The sequence below is a fragment of the Hyperolius riggenbachi genome, chromosome 10 (genome assembly GCF_040937935.1).
Source record: "Hyperolius riggenbachi isolate aHypRig1 chromosome 10, aHypRig1.pri, whole genome shotgun sequence".
Taxonomy (NCBI): Eukaryota; Metazoa; Chordata; class Amphibia; order Anura; family Hyperoliidae; genus Hyperolius; species Hyperolius riggenbachi.
The window spans coordinates 143157433-143182210 of record NC_090655.1 but is presented as its reverse complement, the minus strand read 5'-3'; the positions used below and the strand labels follow the sequence as shown (position 1 = coordinate 143182210).

Genomic DNA, 24778 nt, shown 5'->3' with positions numbered 1-24778 from the left:
AAGTTGGTGCACTTGAGGAGGTGTCTGAGGAAAGCGCAGCTGGCCAGGAGGATTATGATGACGATTATACGGATACCACATATGTTCCCGGTAGAGGAGATGACCAGGGGGACAGTTCAGAGGAGGAGTCAGAGAGGAGTAGGAGGAGATGACTCCATGATAGAAGCAGAGGGAGCTCGTCCTCAGAAACAGCTGGGGGCAGTGTCCGGTGCCATGTATCGCCAGCTATGGCCAGGGAGCACACATGCCCTTCAACGTCAGCTGCTGCTGATGCCACCGTAGCACCATCACCCCAGGGGGCCTCAGCGGTTTGGAAATTTTTTCACGTGTGTGTCTCAGATCGGAGCAAAGCCATCTGTTGTCTCTGCCAGCAAAAATTGAGCCGTGGAAAGGCCAACTCTCACGTAGGGACAAGTGCCTTACGAAGGCACCTGGAGAGAAGGCACAAACAGCTATGGCAAGAACACCTGAGGAAAAGAAGCACCCCTCAAAAGACAAGCAGCGGAGAACAACCGTGGCAGCCGTCACAGGGGGCTTCTGCTGCTCCACGTTCCCATGGTATTGTTCGTGGCTGGGGGGGAGGAAGAATGGATACACTTTTAAACAATTTAAAAATACAACCATCTAAACTTTCAAACAATTTAAAAATACAACCATCTAAACTTTCAAACAATTTAAAAATACAACCATCTATCATTTTCAAAAAATTTAAAAAAAGGGCAAAAAAACTTGCCCTCTGTAAAACATTCTTGGCAAATGCTTTCGACTTGGTTTGTCTTCCGCTGGCTCAAGGGTCCATCTGACCACAGATGCCTGGTCTGCAAAGCACGGTCAGGGCAGCTACAGCATGGGTCTCAGCAGGCTCCCACTTCGGGCCGCAATCCAACCTTCATTCCCCGCGGTGACAATGGCAGACTTGCCCTCCACAACGGATTCCCGTTAAAGGATTTAAAGTTAATTCATTTCAAATACACAGCAGGGCCTCGAAAGTCCGCCTCCTGTATTGTTATTTTTGATCACTACCTCGGGGCGGGCGTGCATGCCTACCTGCTGCCCTCCTTGGATGTGTAGTGGTAGCCGTTTCTCAGGCTCCACACCGGATTCCATCCCTCATTTCCCGGCCATTACCCGGGGTCACAAATGACAGACTTGCCCGCCTCCATATGATTCTCGTGAAAGGAATGTGGTGTCATCTTTGCCCGCCATAACTGGTTCTCGTTAAAGGATTTAAAGTACATTCATTTCAAATACACAGCAGGGCCTCGAAAGTCCGCCTCCTGTATTGTTATTTTTGGTCACTACCTCGGGGCGGGCGTGCATGCCTACCTGCTGCCCTCCTTGGATGTGTGGTGGTAGCCGTTTCTCAGGCTCCACACCGGATTCCATCCCTCATTCCCCGGCCATTACCCGGGGTCACAAATGACAGACTTGCCCGCCTCCATATGATTCTCGTGAAAGGAATGTGGTGTCATCTTTGCCCGCCATAACTGGTTCTCGTTAAAGGATTTAAAGTACATTCATTTCAAATACACAGCAGGGCCTCGAAAGTCCTCCTCCTGTATTGTTATTTTTGGTCACTACCTCGGGGCGGGCGGGCGTGCATGCCTGCCCGCTGCCCTCCTTGGATGTGTAGTGGTAGCCGTTGCTCAGGCTCCACACCGGATTCGAACCTCTCATTCCCCGGCCATTACCCGGGGTCACAATGGCAGACTTGCCCGCCTCCACAGGATTCTCATTGTAGCGGTACTGAACAAGTACACAGCAAGTAGAAAATGTAAATTAAAAACAAAACGTAAGCTTTTTAACAATGCCATGGAAAGTTGAGAAGGAAGTCACACATTACCTGACATCACTGAGTGAGGAAGATCAATCACGCCATGTTGCGCAGTAGTCCAGCATGGCCGTCACTACACAAACAGCTGTTTGCGGTGCGTTACACAGTGAGTTTGGTGTGTCAGTGTGAAGCAGTACTCTAATTACACTCCCTGATTGATGTATACACATGCAAGATGTTTGAAAGCACGTTAGGCCTGCAATTTAGCATTCAATGTGATTTCTGCCCTGAAAACGCTGCTTTGCGTCACATCCAGATTTTTCACCGGGACTTTTGGCATGTATCCCACTCTGCCATGCCCCCCTCCAGGTGTTAGACCCCTTGAAACATCTTTTCCATCACTTTTGTGGCCAGCATAATTTTTTCTATTTTTCAAAGTTCGCCTCCCCATTGAAGTCTATTCCGGTTCGCGAACCGAAAATCGGAGGTTGCGCGACATCTCTAATCATTTATGGAACATATTGTTATTATGTATCTACCGTTTACATCAATAATGGATTCTATGATAGAGACCTGCAATGAGTCATGAAATGCTATGGAAACACCTTGTTTCTTTTTATAGAGCGTACTATGGATCATCATAGAAAATTGTGGATGTATTAATTTAGAGGCTGATACTAGTGTTAAGTGAGTCCCTCGTAGACATAGAATATGGGTTTGGTGATTGATGATTTCTTTCCACCTAGCATATCTTTTTTGAGGGGTATTTAAACCTTTAACATTGTAGGAAAGAAGGTTAAGGGACATCTATGAGTATTGGAATTAATGCATGAAATAGCTGCTTCTTTATGTTGCTATGTGGTTTTGTGATGTAAGAAGTAAGGAAATGAGGTGTTGCCATAAATGCTATATTGATAGGACCAGTCGGTAACTTATCATAATATTTTTGAATTTGTAATGCATTAATTATATGCATTTTTAAGAGAAAGGTAAGTATGGGTTTTAGACCATTTTGATGAACTTATTGTTAGCAAGAACCTGTAAATGGAAGAAAGAAAATTACAATAACAGCTGTAAGGTCAGCAATAATTGTCGAGGTTAAATCGCTCGGCTGAGCTAAGTTCGCCTGTAGTGGGGGTCTAACCATAAGGTTAGGTTGAAAAGCGCATATCGGGCATTATGACTCCTGGTTTGCTGCAAAGCACCTCTGAGATAATTATGGCGCCTCTGGAGGTGTATTGGTATCCATTGCTGTGAGGCAAGTATCACATGAGTGATGAGCTGGTATAGGTTCGCTTTCAGGGAAAAATTTCCAGAGGTTGAGAAGGTTCTGGCTTTCCTGGGGTGTTCGGATCACATGTATTCTACCATCACGGTTGATCAGAAGTTTGACCGGGAAGCCCCATTTGTAAGGGATTTTGTAGTTTCTCAGATTTGCAGTGATAGGGTTGAGTTCTCTTCTGGATTGTAGTGTTGTCTGTGACAGGTCAGTATAGATTCTGATTTAGTGATATGGGTCTGGGAGAGTCACCAGATTCTTTGTAGCATACATAAGCATCTCTTTAATGTGATAAAAATGGATTCTGGCAATAACGTCTCTTGGGACTGAAGGTTGGAGAAATTTTGGTTCAGGCAGTCTATGGATTCTATCAATTGTAAGATCAAGGTCAGTAGACTGGACGAGGATCGTCTTGATGAGAGATTGAAGAAAACATCTAAGATCTGAGTCAGCAACACTTTCTGGGATACCCCCTGAGTTTAATATTATTGCATCAATTTCTGTCTTCCATGTCGGCTATTTTTGCTTTCAGTTAAGAGACTTCGTCTGTGGTTTCTGTGTGAGTGTCTACAAGATCGTTATGTGCTGTGGTCATTTCAGAGATCCTTGATTCCATGTGTGACACTCTATCACTTAGGTTGGAGATGGATCTATCGAACCTGTCTGTTATTGCTTTAAGATCTGATTGTAGTGAGCCTTAAAGGATACCCGAACTGAAATGTGACATAATGAGATAGACATGTGTATGTATAGTACCACGCACACAAATAACTATGCTGTGTTCCTTTTTTTCTTTCTCTGCCTGAAAGAGATAAATATAAGGTATGCAAGTGGCTGACTCAGTCCTGACTCAGACAGGAAGTGACTACAGTGTGACCCTCACTGATAAGAAATTCCAACTATAAAACACTTTCCTAGCAGAAAATGTCTTTTGAGAGCAAGAAAGCGGTAAAAAAGGGGAGTTTCTTATCAGTGAGGGTCACACTGTAGTCACTTCCTGTCTGAGTCAGGACTGAGTCAGCCACTTGCATACCTTATATTTAACTCTTTCAGGCAGAGAAAGAAAAAAAGGAACACAGCATAGTTATTTGTGTTCTGGGCACTGTACATACACATGTCTATCTCATTATGTCACATTTCAGTTCGGGTATCCTTTAAGGATATCAACATGCTCTTTAAAATTGCAGTGGAAAGTGGTTGGTCTGCAATCGGCAATGCTTGTAAGTGGTCCGAGGTGTCATCGTCACTTTCAAAGGTATGATCTTCTTGTGTTGTTGGTTCAAGGTTGTCTTTTGTTCTGAGTTTAGATCTGACCGGACTCTGTGTAGAAGAGGTGTCCAGAGGAGAAATATGGTTAATGGACGTCACTGAATGTTGATTAGTGGTCTGTCCAGGGTGACTTATTTTTCTTTGCTCAAGAGGAGTAGTGAGCGACTGAGGGTCAGATAGCATGTTTGTATTCAAGTGTAGTTGTTTTTTAGCTTGTGGATTTTGTGGTACATTCATATAAAAGTCAGTGAGTTTCTTTAACTGCTTTTTTGTATCTTTCTTCTTCACAGCCATAATGGAGTGTAGTATTAGAGCTGGGCAATTTAATGAGCAGGGAAGTATTGCAATGCCACAGTGAGGTTGTCAGTACAGTAGTCGCTAATTATTAGAGATGGCCCGAACCTCAGATTTTTGGCTCGCAAACTTCCGCAAAAGTTCGGTTTGCGCGAACTTTCGCGAACCGCAATAGACTTCAATGGGGAGGCGAACTTTGAATACTAGAAACACTTATGCTGGCCAGAAAAGTGATGGAAAATATGCTTCAAGGGGTCCAACACCTGGAGGGGGGCATGGCAGAGTGAGGTAAATGCCAAAAGTCCTGGGGAAAAATCTGGATTTGACGCAAAGCAGCGTTTTAAGGGCAGAAATCACATTGAATGCTAAATTGCAGGACTAAAGCGCTTTAAAACATCTTGCATGTGTATACATCAATTAGGGAGTGTAATTAGAGTACTACTTCACACTGACGCACCAAACTCACTGTGTAATGCACCACAAACAGCTATTTGTGTAGTGACGGCCGTGCTGGACTGGTGCGCACCATGGCGAGATTGCTCTTCCTCAGTGATATCAGGTAATGTCTGACTGCCTTATCAACTTTCAATGCTTCTTTCTCTACCATTATTAAAGCTTACATATATTTTTTTTAAATATTTGTTCTGCTTGCTGTTCGGTACCTGCAACGAGTCTGGATCCCCAGCGGCTATTTGGAATATCTGCAATTGTGCTACTCAGTCATACATTTGAATTTTAGAGAAGTATAAATCTTTGCATATTTCAAAGTAGAACAGAAGTTTGCCTATAAGAATTCCTGAGAATATGAAATAAATGAAATGTTACCTTTAGTATATAATCCCGGCATTTAGAGTAGAAGGACACTTTTTTGTGCTGTAAAAAAAGTTCAGCTTCCTTGGTAATGACAATGTTAACATTTGCTTTTCCTTAATGCCAGTTACACACCATATAACATTTATTCAGGTTAAATTTAAGGTTGTTGTTTTTTACATTTTTTTTTAGAAATGCACAGCAGCTTAACTTCAGCACAGGCTTCCTAGGGAAGTTTAATTGTTTGTTAAGGTGATGAGGGTGGGTAGAGAACTGTAAGCAATCCTTGTAATTGTTGATTGCCTATACAGAAAGTGTAGTACTGCTAAATTATCTGCTCCAGAAAGTAGAGCTTCAGCTGAGAATAGCTGATCCACATTCTCAGTGTGTGCGAGTATCGGCTAATTTATTTCCAGCACACAGAAGGGAAGTCTGCGGGAAGGTTTAACAAGCAAATGCTGCTGTATCTGGCCCTGTATTTAGCGAGCAGATTACTGTATTTATGTTGCTTCCTGAGAAGGCGCAAGCTGCCAAAGAGAACCTCCAAAAAGAAAAAAAAACACTTTCATTGAATCTTCTTATTCTGTTCAGTCTGTTATGGCAAGGTGTGTACCTCATTTCCATGGTTATATAAATCTTAATTTTATTTAAACACAGTAGCATGGGCGTAGGGCCTGCGGTCGCAGGGGTCGCCGCTGCGACCGGGCCCGCCTCCTGAAGAGGCGGGGGGGCCCGGGCCCCGGGGGTATGCCTGGCGCTGGCCGTTTTGTACGAGATGGCGGCCACCATGTTGTGGGCGGTGCTCGCCGCTCATAACACTCAGCCGTCAGCCAGCACTTTGCCCCATCCGCCCCCTGCCCAATCAGGAGCACATGGCAGGGGGCGTGCCTGTGATTGAATTGCATTGCAAAGGCAGGGGGCTGGAGAGAGCGTGGATAGCTCCGCCCCCTGCACGTGGTGGAGATGCCTGCCCGGCGCCATTGTTATGCTAAAATGTTGGAACACCGGCTGACCCCCGCTGAACTATTTGCCTGCCCAGTGCCCGCTGACCCCGATGGCATTTTCGGCCTGCCCCACAGCACCAGGCTCAGGAAGACCAGGTTCCACCAGCTTAGGCCTGGCCAGAACTAGCCTCACATGTCAGCAGCAGCAAGTAGGTGTGTGTCAGCAGTGTGTGTGTGTGTGTCAGCAGTGTGTGTGTGTGTGTGTGTCAGCAGTGTGTGTGTGTGTGTGTGTGTGTGTCAGCAACAGCAGCAGTGTGTGTCATGTCAGCAGCAGTGTGTGTGTCAGTGTCAGCAGCAGTGAGTGTCAGCAGCAGTGTGTGTGTCAGTGTCAGCAGCAGTGAGTGTCAGCAGCAGTGTGTGTGTCAGCAGCAGCAGCAGTGTGTGTGTGTGTCAGCAGCAGCATGTGTGTGTGTCCGCAGCAGCGTGTGTGTGTGTGTGTGTGTCGTGTCAGCAGCAGTGTGTGTGTGTCGTGTCAGCAGCAGTGTGTGTGTGTCGTGTCAGCAGCAGTGTGTGTGTGTGTGTCAGCAGCAGCGTGTGTGTGTGTGTCGTGTCAGCAGCAGTGTGTGTGTGTCCGCAGCAGCGTGTGTGTGTGTCGTGTCAGCAGCAGTGTGTGTGTCAGCAGCAGCAGCAGCAGTGTGTGTGTGTGTGTGTGTGTCAGCAGCAGCAGTGTGTGTGTGTGTGTGTGTGTGTGTGTGTCAGCAGCAGCGTGTGTGTGTGTCCGCAGCAGCGTGTGTGTGTCCGCAGCAGCGTGTGTGTGTGTGTGTGTGTGTGTTGTGTCAGCAGCAGTGTGTGTGTGTCCGCAGCAGCGTGTGTGTGTGTGTGTCGTGTCAGCAGCAGTGTGTGTGTCAGCAGCAGTAGCAGCAGTGTGTGTGTGTGTGTCAGCAGCAGCGTGTGTGTGTGTGTGTGTCGTGTCAGCAGCAGTGTGTGTGTGTGTGTGTGTGTGTCGTGTCAGCAGCAGTGTGTGTGTGTGTGTGTGTCCACAGCAGCGTGTGTCGTGTCAGCAGCAGTGTGTGTGTGTGTGTGTGTGTGTCCGCAGCAGTGTGTGTGTGTGTGTCGTGTCAGCAGCAGTGTGTGTGTGTGTGTGTGTGTCAGCAGCAGTGTGTGTGTGTGTGTCCGCAGCAACGTGTGTGTGTGTCGTGTCAGCAGCAGCAGTGTGTGTGTGTGTGCCAGCAGCAGCGTGTGTGTGTGTCGTGTCAGCAGCAGCAGTGTGTGAATGTGTGTGTCAGCAGCAGCAGTGTGTGTGTGTGTGTGTGTGTGTGTGTGTGTGTGTGTGTGTGTGTGTGTGTGTCAGCAGTGTGTGTGTGTGTGTCAGCAGCAACGTTTTTAAACGTAAGTGTGAACCGGGCCTTATGCTGGGAATACACGGGTTGATTCTGGGGCTCGATTCTGCGCCCAATCGTTTTTGGCGCTCGATTCTGTGGGCAATTCTCTTATCTTCCACTCATTTTCCTTATCTTTTTCCATCGTCCCCAATGCAGAATCGAGCGGCAAAACGATCGGGCGGCAGATCGGACGTGTCGGAAATTATCTATCGAGCCATCTTATCAGTTCGGAATCGAGCCGTGTATTCCCAGCATTAGGTTCGGGCTGATCTCTACTACTTTCAATGTGTACAGTATAAGCTGTTATTCTGTTCCTGTACTGCTAGTAAACTAGCGGCAGTGTGTGCTGATCTCTGCTACCTCCAGCGTGTACAGTATAAGCTGTTACTCTGTGCCTTTACTGATCGTAAACTAGCTGCAGTGTGTGCTGATCTGTTACCTCCAGTATGTACAGTATAAGGTGTTGCTCTGTGCCTGTACTGACAGTAAACTAGCTGCAGTGTGTGCTGATCTCTGCTGCCTCCAGCGTGTACAGTATAAGCTGGTACTCTGCCTGTACTGATAGTAAACTAGCTGCAGTGTGTGCTGATCTGTTATCTCCAGTATGTACAGTATAAGGTGTTGCTCTGTGCCTGTACTACTAGTAAACTAGCGGCAGTGTGTGCTGATCTCTGCTACCTCCAGCATGTACAGTATAAGCTGTTACTCTGTGCCTGTACTGATGGTAAACTAACTGCAGCATGTGGTGATCTCTGCTGTCTCCCGCATGTACAGTATAAGCTTTTACTCTGTGCCTTTACTGATAGTAAACTAGCTGCAGTGCTAATCTGTTACCTCCAGTATGTACAGTATAAGGTGTTGCACTGTGCCTGTACTGGTTGTAAACCAGCTGTATTGTATGCACGGTATTGGCTGTAAAGCCTGGTACACACATACAATTTTGAATAGCCAATTTTACTACTTCTAGGTATTATGAGAGCTCAGCTCTGTTCACAGTATTCAAAGTCTCTTGGCCCTCATACTACATGTAGTGGTAAAATTGGTCAGTGAGTGACCAATCAAAATTAAATGTGCTTATGCAACTTTATTCTATGCCTATACTGATAGTAATCTATCTAATTAAAGGCTAGGGGGCTCCATCCAACATTTTGCTGGGCAGGCCCATTATTATTAGGTTACACCGCTGTTAAGTTCATGTAACTTGGTCCCACCCATGGCCACGGCACACTGCGCGCACTGCAGGTCCTTCCCAGCCAGTGCTCATTGGTGCCCTGGATCTTTTAGGATCCTAGCAACGCCCCTGTTTACTATAAAAGAATTCTACTGTAATTCCTTCAGACTGGCATCTTGCTACTAATTGCCCTATTTCCTCTGGGTGCTGCGTATGTTTGCAAATTGAACGTGGCACCCATGCTGCTGCAAAGCTGAATTGATATAGCCATGCCATGCACAGCTATGGGGATTCGGATATGTGTGTACATCGGGTGTTGTGGGGGGAGGGGCTGTTGTTGCCGGGAGTGGGGGGCCCACATCCAGATTCCGCATCGGGCCCAGAGGTTTGTAGCTACGCCACTGCACAGTAGCATAACTACAATTCATTTGCCTGCCTAGGAAAACAATGCTCACACCCTTCCCTTGCCTCCCCTTGGTGCCCATTACGGCCCTGGGGACCAGCTTCACACTCAGATCACGGTGTACCTGATACAAGAGTACAGCTAACAGCCACGGTGTACCTGATACAGCCCTAACAGCCTTGCACCAGCTAAACCTATTCATAGCCATCTCTTCATTTGCTATCTATGCACACAGTCACGCAAATCAGCTTCTGTCCTGTGCCACTGCAGCGACTAGGCAATGGTCACAACAAGTGGAGAGCTGTGTGTGCGTGCGTGCATGTGTGTGTACGTGTGTGGACTTTTTTAGGACCCTGGAGTGAGGAAAGCAGTGTTAAAAAAAAAAATCTGTAAATTTACCGGTAGTCATTTAAAGTGAACCAAGCATCATTTTTAATGCCCAGGGCAGCTTGATAGCGAATTTAAAATGCATGCTAAAAATGTTTGATTATTTAAAAAAATAAAAAAAAAAACTTTAATTTTACCTCATCTTTTTACACTTAAGCAGCCCATACACTGGTCGATTTTACGGGCGATTCGACCGAACGACCTGAGAATCCCGTCGAATCGATCAGTAATCGGGTGCAAAAGGTGTTGTCATTCGATCGAAAAAGAGTCGATATGAATCGACTAGTCGATCGGGCACAGCGGAATTTTGCCGTCGATCGCGTGGCGATCGGAAGCAAGTTTGCTGACTTTCGATGGAAAAGTGATCGATCCATCGTTTCAAGGGGGGCGTGTACAGCTATTTCCAGCACACAATGATTGACATTTGAGGAATGTTTGCAAGGGTTGGGGATGGGTGAACGAAGGGTCTGTGACAAAAAAAAAAGGAGCATTCATTCCAACGTGCAGGCCACTGCAAACCTGTGCACAAACACAGAACATATAGTACTTTCGTAGCAATAGGGGGTGCAGAGGTAGCGACCGCATCGGGGCTAGAGGGGCCCTCCCTCAGCTACAGTATTAGCTCTCTATTGGTCCTGTGCTCATAATAATCATTTCTATACATACCTTGAATACAATCTGTTCCCCATTCCCTTCTTGCACCTCTGACACTGTAGTTGCCATTGGCAGATTTTGGTGTGCCGTGTCAATTGTTATGTATAGAGTGCTTGGGGGGCCCCAAACATTGCATTGGGGCCCACAGCTCCTTAGCTATGCCACTGACTTTTCTCCTTGTGGACTCCAGGTGCCAGAGCTGCAGTCACTACGCCACGTTTTGGGCAGTAGTAGCGAGGAATCATCCAGTTCTCTGCAATATCGCCACGTGTCTGCGTTGGTACAAGACTTCTTTGCAGCTATACCTTGTCCTCGACATCACTCCTGTTCCTCCCCTTGTCCCCACGTTTCTGTCCGGTTCGGACGGCAGGGCCACTGAGGATGGGCCAGGGGACGTGTACTTCGTGTCCTCACCAAGCAGGAGATCTCTGCAAGTGATGTCGAGGGCACGGTAAGGTGCAGGGGGGGCCTGGTAAGACCCCCGGGTGAGTAAACATCTTTTGAAAATGAACAATGTTAGCTTGATGGCCCCAGGCGACTAAAAATTGTTTTTTTTTATTTTTCTTTGTACAGGTGACTACAGTGGACATGGATACATTTCATCTGCTTTTTTCAGGGTTACCACTCAGACTTCTATCCGGTGCAGAATGTGGTGGCCAAGCCACGACGACGACCTCCATATCCCTAACCTCATATTCCCTTTGGATTGTGTTGAAGGCGCTACAGCATGGGCCCTGCAGAGACTAATTACAGGCGTTTTTACTGTGTTTCTACCAAGGCTGTTTTTCTGTATGTAACCACTTAAAGACCGCCTAACGCCCATAGGCGTCGGCGGGTCGTTAGTGGTATAGCATGGAAATGGCCGCTCAATGGAGCGGCCTTTCCATGCTAGTTCACGGAGACTGAAGGGAGAGGGAGGGAAAGCCGGGGAGGGCGGAAAGCGCTGCGGAGGGGGGCTTTGAAGAGGACCCCCCCGGAAAGTGCGGGCAGCCGGCGGCGATCAGACCCCTGCAGCAGGACATGCCCCTAGTGGGGAAAAAAAGGGGGGGGGAGGAGTCTGATCGCCCTGGCACATACCTGATCGGTGCTGCGGGCAGGAGAGTCCACGCAGCACCGATCAGAAGAAATTCAAATGGTCCTTGGTTAAGCTGCAGATTGTATGTGTCGATGCAATGACATTATGTCCCCCTTGATTTTGATTGACTTTCCTTGTACAATACAACATGTTTATATTGAAATAAAGAAAGGCAGAAGCATGAACGTTTCCAACATTTTTATTGAACTTGTTGAGGCAATTCGGTCCAGAGGGGGGGTTGGCATTGTCGCTGTGTTGCAGGTGGGTGTGGGCACATGTAGTCACAACATCTTGGCTGTCATTTTGTAGGTACCCAATGAGCCATACATTACTAAGCTCCTGCTAACCATATCCGATAGCTACAAGGGGCAGCGACCAACCAGGGCAAGCCTCTTGCATAAACTGAAAAACATCCTGGAAATCCGCACACTCTGAATGAACCAAGTTCAATATTTTAATTCAGATAAAGTGACACATGCCATTCCATAAAACACAGCCGATTCGTTTCGGGGCCCCCTTTGTCAAGGTAACAAACACAGAATGGTGTTACCTTGACAAAGGGGACCCCACGGGGCCCCGAAACGAATCGTCTGTGTGTTATGGAATGGCATGTGTCACTTTATCTGAATGAAAATATTGAACTTGGTTCATTCAGAGTTTGCGGATCTCCTGGATGATTTTTGGTATATGATTACGACCCAGCACCTCGACGCTGGTGTGCAATTCCAAACGGACTTGTGGATTTTCTTGCATAAACAGAGCACAATACTTCCCCAGAAATGTTGATGGTCATGGTGCAATTTAGTTCACAACAACCTGTTTGTCATCCTTTCTACATGCAATGACCCATACATTAGTAGGATCATGTTCATCATATGTGCTACCTAATTGGAGCACCACAATCCCCCCCCCCCCCCCCAGGAAGCCTACATTATACTATGCTATTATCAACTGACTACTTAACGTTTTGTACTAACGCCACAACACTTTGTTTGGTACATGATTGTGAAAACGTGAGGCAGTTTCAAAAGTGTAATGGGTACCAACGGGTCCACTACACGTTCAATTATTATAATGCAAACTTTTACAAGTATGTTCCATAAGTGTAACGGTTAGCAACTCTACGACTATAGTTTCCAAAAGTACTGTCAAAAAGGGAATGTTCAACAACTATTCACAAGTTCACCAACGCAGTGCGCAGCGCTGCCACATCCTCTTCCAATTTCTTGGATAGCTGTTCAATGTGCTGTAGTTTTTGTACTTTACGGTTCAGTTCGTGGACATCAGCTTCAGTTTTGTGCAAACGTTTTAAAATGGCCTTTTTCTTCTCCTGAAATCCCAGTCGATCTAGAAAAGTAGGAAACATACAAAACAGATTGTAAAACAGGGTTGGCAGTGATAGGGAACCTTTCAGAGGCCAAAGTGCGAGGCACTGAGTACCAATCGGAGGGTGTTTGGGGCGCGCCCACACATGCAGACTTTGTGCTGTTTTTCCCCGGAAATATGAATTTGAAATATTAATTTGTGCTGTAAAGATGTGTGACGGATTATTTCAGGGGATGGGTTATATTTCTATTAGGAAGTGTCTCTCAGCAGAACATTGCCTGTTGCTTTGTACTGTGATGTTCATGGCGTTGAAAGTATGCTACTGTACTGATCAGGCACCTGCCCTGTCTTCCCTATACACAGCTGATAACCTTGCTGTGTGCTGGGATGACAGGATCAATGCTTGATTGGCACTGCAGCACTGTGTCCCCACTTTTACTGGGTGGACGTAGCGTAAAAAGGATGCAACAGCGAGCCATGAGAAAGATGTGTTCCCACCAAGATGTGCTGAAATGATTTGTCTCCAGTACAGGGGTACGGGCGCCAGATCCCCGTAGCTCTGCTCTGTCACCCTGAACACTGTTCATGCTGAATCGGGGCTGCCGTGTCGTGTCTTGTTCACAAACATATCAACTTACCAGAATGCTCTTCAGAACTTGAGGATTGGATGTTGGCTTCTTGTGTTCCACATTGCCTATGGTTGGGTGTACTGTTGCAATTGGTTTCTACGGTGCAAGGAAGGAAGCTGATCAGGAATGTGTACATGATAACCAGTCCTAGCAGATGCTATTGACAACAGTGCCCTGTCAGGGCTCTTGCTCAGCTGCGTTGTGACCTAGGCCGTGGGAGATGATGCCAGCTAGTACGTTTGTATTCTGAGCTTTGGCTGGCAAAATACACAAGTACTGTGGCTTTGGTGTGGGCCCGTTGTGGTGTCATGCGGGTACTACATAATTGAAAGTGCCCAAGTGTTTAGGTTAAAATACATGCTTGCAACCATGCGTCCAAACAAGCGGTTCAAATTGCGGTTCCTGGAGTCGTTCACTTGAAGCGGAAGGAGGAAGTTCAGTAGTGACGTGAGGTCGAGTTGAACCGCTTGGTGGGACGCATGTTTGCAAGCACCTAAAGGTCAGTTAACCCCCCACCCCCCTCCACATCTGCCCCAAATGGAGAGCATCCCTACAAAGAAGCACATACAGGGAATTGGGTAGTTATCCGTTAGGCGGACACATCCGGCAGGTGGCGGTAATTACTATTCCCCCTCCAGGCCGCCATGGCTAGTACGGAAAGATGTAACTATGGTGGAGTTTGTTCGCCACCTGCCGGATGCGCCCGGCTAACAGATAAGTACCGGCAATTGTTCCAAGGGCGTAGGTTACCTTGGAAGGGGTGGGGTGTTGTGGCCCATTAATACCTACAATGTCCCTAGGGGTACAAGGTCCCTATGCTGTACCTTCATGTGTGCGTGGGTGTTGCTCCAAGGTTGATGCCTCGTGGTGGGCAGTCTGAGGCAGTGGGACGCCATCAGGGTCTGAAAACAAGCAAATGGAGAGTATGGGTATTTGGGCAGAAAGCCAAGCAATTGCTTATTGTCAGTTTCCACCCACACAATTTTGATAGTTTGAAGGTAAAAACCAGCAAGACACGCAAAACGTTCATGTAATATAGCCGTCTTTAGCCCTATGTGGTTGGGGGGAAGAACAGCCACGGCACTTGAAAATGGGTGAAGATGTAATGGTTGAATATTACCTTCAATAGTGGGTGGCTGGTCAACATCAGTTCTTGGGCCCAATGTTGCGCATGCACCGTGCTCGATTAAACACTCTGCAATTCAAAGGAGACCGGCACAATGTTCAGGACAATGATCCATACAACAGTAATGATAGCCTATTACATTTCCCAACAGCCATCTGCAACTGTGCATTTACTAGGGAAACTCTGCGGCATTCTTGATATTGATCCTGGAAGCTCCCCCCTTACATTACGGGTATCATTCATAAAGCATTTCCGCATGTGGAAATGCTACAAACAGCTGACTTTACCGAACACTCGGCAAAGTCAGCATTCATAAAGGCTCTTTCCGCATGAAAAAAAAGACACTACCGAGCACAGTGATAAATTACCGCCTTGTGCTTAACAGAACAAATGTAGCAAAATGTTAATTCATAAAGAATACCGCCAGCGGTGTCAGGTCGGAAAGTCCCGCTCCCTCTGATGTGGCGACACCAATGTAAGTTAATGGAGACACACAGACCTCCCAGGCAGCTGCAGCAGAGCAGAACATGGAGAAATGTATCAACTCGGCAGCTTCCGTGTCTCCGCCTGCCTAGTCAGTTGCACGCGGTCGAGTACAACATTGACTATATTGTACTACATCCATCCAGCTCAAAAAAACAAACACAAAGGGCTTGCTTCACACAACTATGCTATGACACAGCATGGCTCTGTGAAGCAAGCCCTTTGCATGTCAGTTTTCTCAAGGTTAGTACACCTAGGTGAAGGTTAACATCCGTAAACCTTTGCGCTGTACCAATCGGCCCCAAAGTCGATAACATATACACCTTGTGGGTACAGGGAGACACAAACACTTGACAACAGGTATTGTAAAGGCTCACACGCAAAGGGTGAAAACACACAGGGGTAGTGAAGGGAAATGACAAATAGAGATGCGTACGGTTCATGAACCTTTCGCCCGCAAACATCAAAACATCTCTGCGCCTCTTACAACTTCAGGGTCGCAATGACCCAGAGTACTACGCCTGCGCTGGCCGGCGGAGCGCGGCCTAGATTGCGCGACAGCGCAGGCGTAGTACTCCGGGTCATTGCGACCCTGAAGTAGTAAGAGGCGCAGAGAGGTTCGCTAGACGAATGGTTCGGGACAGCCCAAATGACAAAAAACAACTGAATTTCTGCATACCTTCAATATTCGGTGGATCGGCATTCGCTTGTGTTGACTGAATGTCAGCGAGTCGATGGTCTGTCAAGAGAACAACAACAGTTTTTGTGTGATTGTACAAAATTGCTCATACCGTGCATATAGCTATACAATTGTGGATTGCATGACAATATATGAAATATGGGAACACACGCCAGCATTGATCTGGATAGACCAGGCCCTTGCGCGGGGGGGGGGGCATAGTCGTCCTTTGACCTGTGCGACCACAGCCGTCGCTCTGGGCGCCGGCTTCTAAGGGGGCGCCTATAGCTGGTTACCTATACTGAGGGCACCTACACCTGATTCTCTATACTGGTATACTGGTGGCACCTATAGCTGGCTACCTTTACTGAGGGCATTTTTTTTTTTGGGGGGGGGGGGGGGGGGGTCAGCACTGCATCTATAACATGGGGTGCAATTTGTTGCTGCTTTGCTATGATTCTTATAGGCGGGGGGGGGGGAGGAACTGTCACACTGATTTTATTTATGAATAGTCGTCAAAAACAGGTTACGCTCAGGGCGCTGTGAAAGGTAAGGCCGGCCCTGTGGGGAGGTGGGGCGTATACCGGCGGCAATCGCAGGGGAACGCAGGCACTTGGGGGGCCAAAGTGTACCGAAGTGGTCGCTGAAGGATATGAATAAAAAGAGTTTGTAGCGTACTCTGATGTTTGCACAGGTGTGTGAATGGTTTTTTACCTGACTTGGTGCTTGGTTGCCATTCGGACGCAGACTGGGTCTTGCGGCTGTATTTGTTCTGTGGGTCTTCCCTCTCGTGGCCTGTGGAACAAAATGCATTTTTGATAGGGCTGAGGTAAAGAGTTGAAAACATCTTGCACCCGCAATGAAAAAATGGCTTCATAGACCCACCTGTGCACTGGAAAAAAAGTGGGGGGGTGGTTTCAATTACCCATCATCCGCTTTGTATGCCTTTCAAATGTCTTGCAGGTGTCTCTATTGTACACTTCTGCCTACACGCAAAACGTTTACAAGACATCAAAGCCAAACGATGTGCATCCAACCGTGCACAGCGGGCCTACTAACGCCTCCTTAGCATCACGGATTTCAGTTGTTTTCTACTCGTATAGTCAGTCACGACAAAACTTGCACAGCTATGGCATGTCATTTCCACACATACTTACGTGGTCGTAGGTCATCACGTATTCTTTTAAGGCAACGTCGTTGCTTGTTCTTCAGATCATACCACTTCTTGATCAACGCACTGCGCTCTCTGAGTACACCACATTGTTCCTGCAGGTCTTTCATAACTCTGTCAATTATTCGATTCTTTCGTACATTGGGGTGCAAGTAGTGGCGTAACACACAATCATAGTCACGTGAATCAAAATGGTACACCAGAATGCGTATCTCGTCCTCACTCATGGCAGGGCATTTGAATAACTTTTCCTTAGCACACATAATGCTTTTCCCACTACTTTCAATGTGTGTGTTTTGTGGCACAGGGTGTTTTTTTGTCCACTTTTCTAGCACGGGCACAATTTCTGACACCTGGGTTTTGGACGACAGTACTGTACTGCAGGTTTTGACAGCGTTCATGCCATGTATACTTTCCTTTCGCCTGGCTGTGTGTGTGTGCCGTTGTTTTTTGCGGATGAGCACTTCTGGTTGTTTTATTGCCTCGCCAAAGGACTGTTTCATTACTTTGGGCCCAACATCCGCTCGATCAGCATGCTTTGTTTCACGACTGTTGACGCAGCCCGCCATACTTTTTTTTTCCCCGTGTTGGGTTGCTGCAGAGGATGAGCACCTACTAGGACTATTTTTCTTCTTTACTGATGTTTTGCTCCCACCTTCCCCAACACCAATGATATGTCCCTTGTTGTCTTTTTTACTGCTACACTGTGTACGAGGTGAGCTCGCTTGCCTCGCTGTGGCTTTTGTAACTGTGGATGCCTTTTTTTTTTTAGGGACCTTGTTAGAAGGCGACTGTGTGGATGAATGATACCCTCTGGGTGTCTTGATATTTGTAGATTTTAATGTGCAGGGTGGTTTCACATTTCTGTTGCCCTGCTTTGTGTGACGTCTGTACTGTACACATACTTTTTGCATCCCATCTGTGCAGGCCTTGCCTTCTGTTACTGCCGGAATTGACTCCACTGAGGCCTCCTTTGTTTTGTGTGGGCCTGCACCTCCTGCTATTGAATTGACTGAAAACCAGTGAGCAGCAGCAGGTGTTACCTTTTTGCGTTGTGCAGGATCTTTTGGGTCCTTGTTTTTTGCACACCGTTGCAATCCCACTGGTCCTCCATCAAATGGCTCCTTATTTCCCAAACCCAATTGGGACACTGTCATGTCTGCCTCCCCTCTGCATTGGGCAGAGTAGCCGTCCTTCTCCCCTGTCACACCTGCCTCCCCTCTGCATTCCGCAGAGTAGCCGTCCTTCTCCCCTGTCATACTGGCCTTTGCCATTGCAGCAGCATCCATTTTGTGTTGGCACGTGGCTGTGATCGGCAAGGCCTCTTCTTTGTTCAGAGACGCTGCCGCCGTGTCTTTCAGTGCCGCGCGCTGCCAGCAGAGTGGTGTAATGGCCGCTTGCCGCGCCTGTCTACGCTTCTGGCTCCGCCCCCCACGTAACGTCCCAGACGTGACCCACGCGGCATATAATCGGCATACGAGAATCCAAAAACGATTCCCCCGGAATAATTTAATGATCGAAATTAAATGTTTATTTATTGCATTCTGGAATCAAGTACTGAATCTAGCACTTTTCCCTACAGAATTCATTAAAGAATCGCTTTTTCAATGTGGAATTCCTGGACCGACCCACCCACTGTACCCATGATGCTTTGCAATACACTTTAAAACCTTGTGTTTGTTGTGATTGTTTGAGGTACATTCAGTTTGCTTGGTGAGGTGGAAACGGCTGATTTTCTGCACTGTCTTCTTCAACATGTCCAGCTCACAAACAGCAAGGTAAAAACATGTACTGTTGTGTTGTTCTCTTTTGTTTCAATGTTGACTTTCTTATTTATTAATTATTTTTTCCCATGTACCTAGCCTAGCACTAGCTACATGATGGCTCTGGTCAGGGCGCATCCCCCACCCCATATGCCCTGTGCTTGATGTGTGCTGTGCAACCTGTATGCAAAGGTATGCATCTTTTAACCAATATTTATTGTTTTAGGATGCCTGCTCGAAAAGCTAATCGGACCATGACACAGGAGCAGATGCGCATTTTTATCGAGATGTACCGTGAGAGGCCGAGTTTGTGGAAAACCAGTTCAAAGGAGTACGCAAACAAATATGTGAAAGAACGGGATTACCAAGCCCTTGCCGAATACTGCCGTACAATTCTACCTGAGGCAAATGTCAGTTTTGTGAAACACAAAATCGCCAACCTGCGCACTGTCTTTAAAAAAGAAAGCTATAAGGAGGAACAAAGCAAGCGATCAGGTGCAGGAGCAGACGACGTCTACGAATGTCGTTTATGGTACTACCCACTTTTAAGCTTTGTCAAAGACCAAGATTTAGACCATCCGTCAATTGGCAATACGCAGCGCTTGGAGTATCTGGACGAACAGGACAGCGGCAGATGTATATCTCCGGAGTTGGACCTGCTTGACAGCAGCGCTGTAAGTAGTAAGGTTATTACTTTTTTTTTTTTTGTTTGGTCCCTCGTGTTATTGGGGTTGTTTGTGGGCCAAATTAACCGCCTTGGCGTTTAACCATGGTGGCGGAGTGCCTTTATGTAATGTTTGGTTTGGTTTGTGCTCATGTAGCTAGCCTAGCCTATCATGATGGCTCCAACCACAGCGCATTCCCCCACCCCTCCCATTGTCCCCGGGGATGAAAAGACAGGCGTCATCACAGCATTGCGATCATCGCCATGGCCACGTCCGAACGCAAAGCAGGAAATGCCGGTTACAACATGATGTCCTGTTTGGGGTTCGGGCATGGCCATGGCGATTATCACAATGCCGTGATGACACCTGGGGGGGGGGGGCATTGCACCGGTTGCGGAAATTTGTGGGGGGGGGGGGAGTTTTTGCACCATTTTGTGACTCACCCACATTGGACTGTTGTTTATTGTCATAAATGTTAAAAGATTGTTTTGTTTGTATGTTTTTAGCCCACCGAAGAAGAGAATCACAGCTTCACCCAGGGAAGTACCAGTACTGGTAGTAGCAGTAGTACTCCACAGTCCCTCGCCACGCAAGTACCGTCAACTCCACCATGCCGAGGCAGTGGACGAAAAAGAAAATCTACTGCAACACCAACAAGTGGAGGGGAGGCGAGGGGCTTTTTAGAGCAATTTGTCAAGGGGAGAGAGATGGACCAATATGATACCATTGCTCAAACGGTTGCCAAAAAAATGCGGCTGATGGACCCTGACCAGAGCACAGCATTTCAGGTTGTGCTAACGGAACTTTTGTACTTAGCCGAACGGAAAAAACTCAACGTCGATAATCCACGAGAACTCCTAAGCCCATTGTCTTCGCAGCAGTCAACTTATTTCCCTTCCACGTCAAGTCATATTCAAAATAATGCACAGTATAACAGGAACCAGATGGCACAACCACAACATTATAGTCAGCCTTCACAAATGCAGTACAACTATGAACCTGGAAACAGCTACCACAGTTTGTAAACTGAACACTCTGAACTCGCTTTTTACCTTTGTGATGTTGCTGCGCAGGGGGGCACAGCGAATGGCTGTAGCTGTGGCCCGTGAGAGGGGCGGGGGGAGAGGCGGAGATACGCGCTGATAGACGCGCAGGGCTGCGGCCACTATACTTGTGATTGTACTTTGGGTGCTCTGCATGACTGCTTACATTGCTTGCTTGTTTTTTTGTTATTATTGTTGACAATAAAAATTGTCTCAAACCTATTTTTCTTGCTTTTTTTTAACCATACCTGTATAGTATTCTGATAGTGATGTATATGTGTATATGTGTATATATATATCTATCTATCTATATCTATATATATATATATATATATATATATATATATATATATATATATATATATCTATCTATATACACCTTGCTATATAGATGTGTCTGTACATCTCGCTGCATATGCAGCTAGCTGTACAGATGTCTATACACAGCTAGCTGTAGCGATCTTGTAAGTATATCTTGTAATGTGTAGATGTTGCTCGGTATTATTAAAGCGACATCTACACAGCTCGCTGTGTACAGACAGCTATATAGCTCGATAGAGAGAGATCTATAGATATTACCTATCTCCCAATGTCTCGATACACCTTGCTATATAGCTGTGTCTGTACAGCTCGCTGCATATTCAGCTAGCTGTACAGATGTCTGTACACAGCTAGCTGTAGCGATCTTGTAAGTATATCTTGTAATGTGTAGATGTTGCTCGGTATTATTAAAGCGACATCTACACAGCTCGCTGTGTACAGACAGCTATATAGCTCGATAGAGAGAGATCTATAGATATTACCTATCTCCCAATGTCTCGATACACCTTGCTATATAGCTGTGTCTGTACAGCTCGCTGCATATTCAGCTAGCTGTACAGATGTCTGTACACAGCTAGCTGTAGCGATCTTGTAAGTATATCTTGTAATGTGTAGATGTTGCTCGGTATTATTAAAGCGACATCTACACAGCTCGCTGTGTACAGACAGCTATATAGCTCGATAGAGAGAGATCTATAGATATTACCTATCTCCCAATGTCTCGATACACCTTGCTATATAGCTGTGTCTGTACAGCTCGCTGCATATTCAGCTAGCTGTACAGATGTCTGTACACAGCTAGCTGTAGCGATCTTGTAAGTATATCTTGTAATGTGTAGATGTTGCTCGGTATTATTAAAGCGACATCTACACAGCTCGCTGTGTACAGACAGCTATATAGCTCGATAGAGAGAGATCTATAGATATTACCTATCTCCCAATGTCTCGATACACCTTGCTATATAGCTGTGTCTGTACAGCTCGCTGCATATTCAGCTAGCTGTACAGATGTCTGTACACAGCTAGCTGTAGCGATCTTGTAAGTATATCTTGTAATGTGTAGATGTTGCTCGGTATTATTAAAGCGACATCTACACAGCTCGCTGTGTACAGACAGCTATATAGCTTGATAGAGAGAGATCTATAGATATTACCTATCTCCCAATGTCTCGATACACCTTGCTATATAGCTGTGTCTGTACAGCTCGCTGCATATTCGGCTAGCTGTACAGATGTCTGTACACAGCTAGCTGTAGCGATCTTGTAAGTATATCTTGTAATGTGTAGATGTTGCTCGGTATTATTAAAGCGACATCTACACAGCTCGCTGTGTACAGACAGCGATATAGCTCGATAGAGAAAGATCTATAGATATTACCTATCTCCCAATGTCTCGATACACCTTGCTATATAGCTGTGTCTGTACAGCTCGCTGCATATTCAGCTAGCTGTACAGATGTCTGTACACAGCTAGCTGTAGCGATCTTGTAAGTATATCTTGTAATGTGTAGATGTTGCTCGGTATTATTAAAGCGACATCTACACAGCTCGCTGTGTACAGACAGCTATATAGCTCGATAGAGAGAGATCTATAGATATTACCTATCTCCCAATGTCTCGATACACCTTGCTATATAGCTGTGTCTGTACAGCTCGCTGCATATTCAGCTAGCTGTACAGATGTCTGTACACAGCTAGCTGTAGCGATCTTGTAAGTATATCTTGTAATGTGTAGATGTTGCTCGGTATTATTAAAGCGACATCTACACAGCTCGCTGTGTACAGACAGCTATATAGCTCGATAGAGAGAGATCTATAGATATTACCTATCTCCCAATGTCTCGATACACCTTGCTATATAGCGGTCAACATTCAAAGGAAGTGGAAAGGTACATACAAGGGAAAAAACATATTGTATTATGTTGTGGCATGAACCCAAAAAAATAAAAGTTGACATGACATTATACAAAGAAAGGAGTCATCAGGCAGAAAGTACAGATGGCCCCTTTCACAATATACACTAGTACACAAAATTAAAGTCATACAATACAATCATTTTGCCACGACACTGCGCCAACACCATTAAAATACTCTACATAGTTTTCACGGTTCTCCTGCGAACGGTCGCTGGAACGCACAGGCTGTGCAGGTTGTATATCAGTCAGTGCGACAGGATCGGAACGCCATGCACCGGGAGTAACCACACCTGTGCTCAAGTCCTCAGTGTCCACAGACAGAGGTGGAATGTAACCAGCGGCATTGTGTCTGCGCAAGAAGTTATGCAAAATGCAGCAAGCAAAAACAACCACCTCCACTCTGTGTGGCGCCACCTTCATAGATGTGTGGAACACCCGGAAACGCTGTGCCATTATCCCAAAGGCATTTTCCACCACTCTTCTTGCCCGTGACAGGCGATAGTTGTAGATTTTGCGTTCCACTGTCAATGACTTTAAGGGAAAAGGCTTCAACAGGTGATCACCTAGTCCGAAGGCCTCATCAGCGACAAAAGCATAGTTCATTCCAGCTACCGTGTGTTCATTTGGAGGCAATGGCAACAGTTTCTGCTTCAGATTTATTCCAAAAGGAATGCGATCCAACACCCCACCATCCGACATACGCCCGGGTTTTCCAATGTCCACCATTATGAACTCATAACGTGGGTTCACAAGGGCCATTAACACAATGCTGAAGAACCGTTTATAGTTATAATAAAGTGAACCGGATTTACGTGGGGCCTCAATCCTAACATGTTTTCCATCAAGTGCTCCTCCACAATTTGGAAACTGCCACATCTCGTTAAACTGTGTACCAATTGCCAGCCATTCCTCCGGAGTATTCGGCATCTGTTGAACGAAAAAAAACATATACAACATTAGTGGGGTACAATACCATATTGGACTGCCGCACAACGGCCCCTGATACAAAGCCGTGGTAATGGCAGGGTCATGGCAGGCCAGGGAGTTCTTTTGTGCACGTTAACTGAATACCGTTTTGTCATGCAGTGATCCCTTGACTTGTATTAGCGCAGCATCGTGCAACACAACACGATGCACGCAAGCCCACATCAAAAATGCTTGCAAAATACCCCAATAACAAGCGCTACACTCACAGAGCTATGATAATAACGACAGAATGAGGCCCCATGTTCTCAACTACCAAACATGCGGCTTTCTTTCTTTACGCATGCTGTGGTCTATAACTACAGTACATACATCAGGCATAAATGATACATGCTTACATCACAATGAAAACATTATCAGTCCGCCAGGGGGGGGGGGGGGGGGGGGGTGGCATATCACACATTACTTACAACCACAGACGAAACTACTTGTACTATTGCTTACCCGCATGTACTCCCGAATCAGGGCATCTACGATAGCTTGGCACGTCTCAGGGATAACTCTGCCAAGTGCCTGTGCAGAAATTGCCATTGAAAACTTTAAATCTTCATAGCTCCGACCTGTGGCTAGAAACCGCAGAGTGGCGGTCAGACGCTCCTCTACAGAAATAGCCTTACGTAGCCTTGTGTCTTGCCTTTCGATGAAGGGACGCACTCTCTCAAGCAGAAAAACAAAATTGTCCTGCGACATACGGAGATAATTGCGATAGTCCTCCGGATTATTCTCTGCCAATTCACTCAACAACCTTACATCTGAATATCGCTCACGCTGCAGAAGCCAATTCTTGCTCCACACTCTCCTTTTTCTCTTTCTGCTGGGTTGCTGCTGCATGACTTCAGCAACATACGCAGCAACAACCAATGTCTCAGCATCCCAATCGTTCAACATCATGTTGGAACACCTTGCTCTCTCTCCACACCAGAATCACACTGAGGCAAAACCACATGGCAAGAACAATAGGGAGCATGAACAATGGAAGGCGGAGTCACACTGAAAAAAGGAAGGGGCATGATAGTGACATCATGGAAGGGGCGTGATTAGTGACATCAGTGATATCAGTTCCAGGGAAATAAACAACGATCGAGTACGAATCGTTTGCAAAATAAAAGATTCCCGTGCTCGATTCGATGCACGGGAATCGATCCATCGAAAGAAATTCGGTGATACAAAAGCGCTGTCAGATCGATTCCCAAACGATCGAATAATGCATTGTGGGAAAAAAAAAATTAT

The 24778-nt window shown here is 46.3% G+C and overlaps 1 protein-coding gene and 1 long non-coding RNA gene across 3 annotated transcripts in view; one reads left to right on the top strand and one right to left on the bottom strand.

Annotated features, from left to right (window-relative positions):
* Window positions 1-24778, top strand: part of LOC137535703 (uncharacterized) — a 394317-nt gene that overhangs the window by 306304 nt on the left and 63235 nt on the right. The window contains exon 5 of one of the 2 annotated variants that reach the window (XR_011024455.1): window positions 10941-11224. The exons of the other annotated variant lie outside the window; for it this stretch is intronic. This is a non-coding gene — a long non-coding RNA (uncharacterized lncRNA). Of the gene's footprint in view, window positions 1-10940; window positions 11225-24778 lie in introns of those variants that run through there. 2 annotated transcript variants of the gene reach the window in all.
* On the bottom strand, window positions 12840-17083 carry LOC137535784 (uncharacterized). Its single transcript, XM_068257688.1, has 5 exons — window positions 16843-17083; window positions 16400-16480; window positions 15686-15745; window positions 14222-14592; window positions 12840-13493 (listed from the first exon to the last, which is right to left on the bottom strand). Exons 1-5 carry the CDS (start codon window positions 17081-17083, stop codon window positions 13398-13400), a joined length of 849 nt encoding a protein of 282 aa, XP_068113789.1. The 3' UTR covers window positions 12840-13397.

Excerpts from the sequence above, each read along its gene's own strand:
- LOC137535784 (XM_068257688.1), bottom strand. The coding sequence starts at position 17,083 with ATGAGTGAGGACGAGATACGCATTCTGGTGTACCATTTTGATTCACGT. Across the intron at positions 16,481-16,842 it reads ACGTGATGACCTACGACCAC|GCCACGAGAGGGAAGACCCA; the intron begins GTAAGTATGTGT and ends TTTGTTCCACAG. Across the intron at positions 13,494-14,221 it reads ACACCCACGCACACATGAAG|AAACCAATTGCAACAGTACA; the intron begins GTACAGCATAGG and ends CTTGCACCGTAG.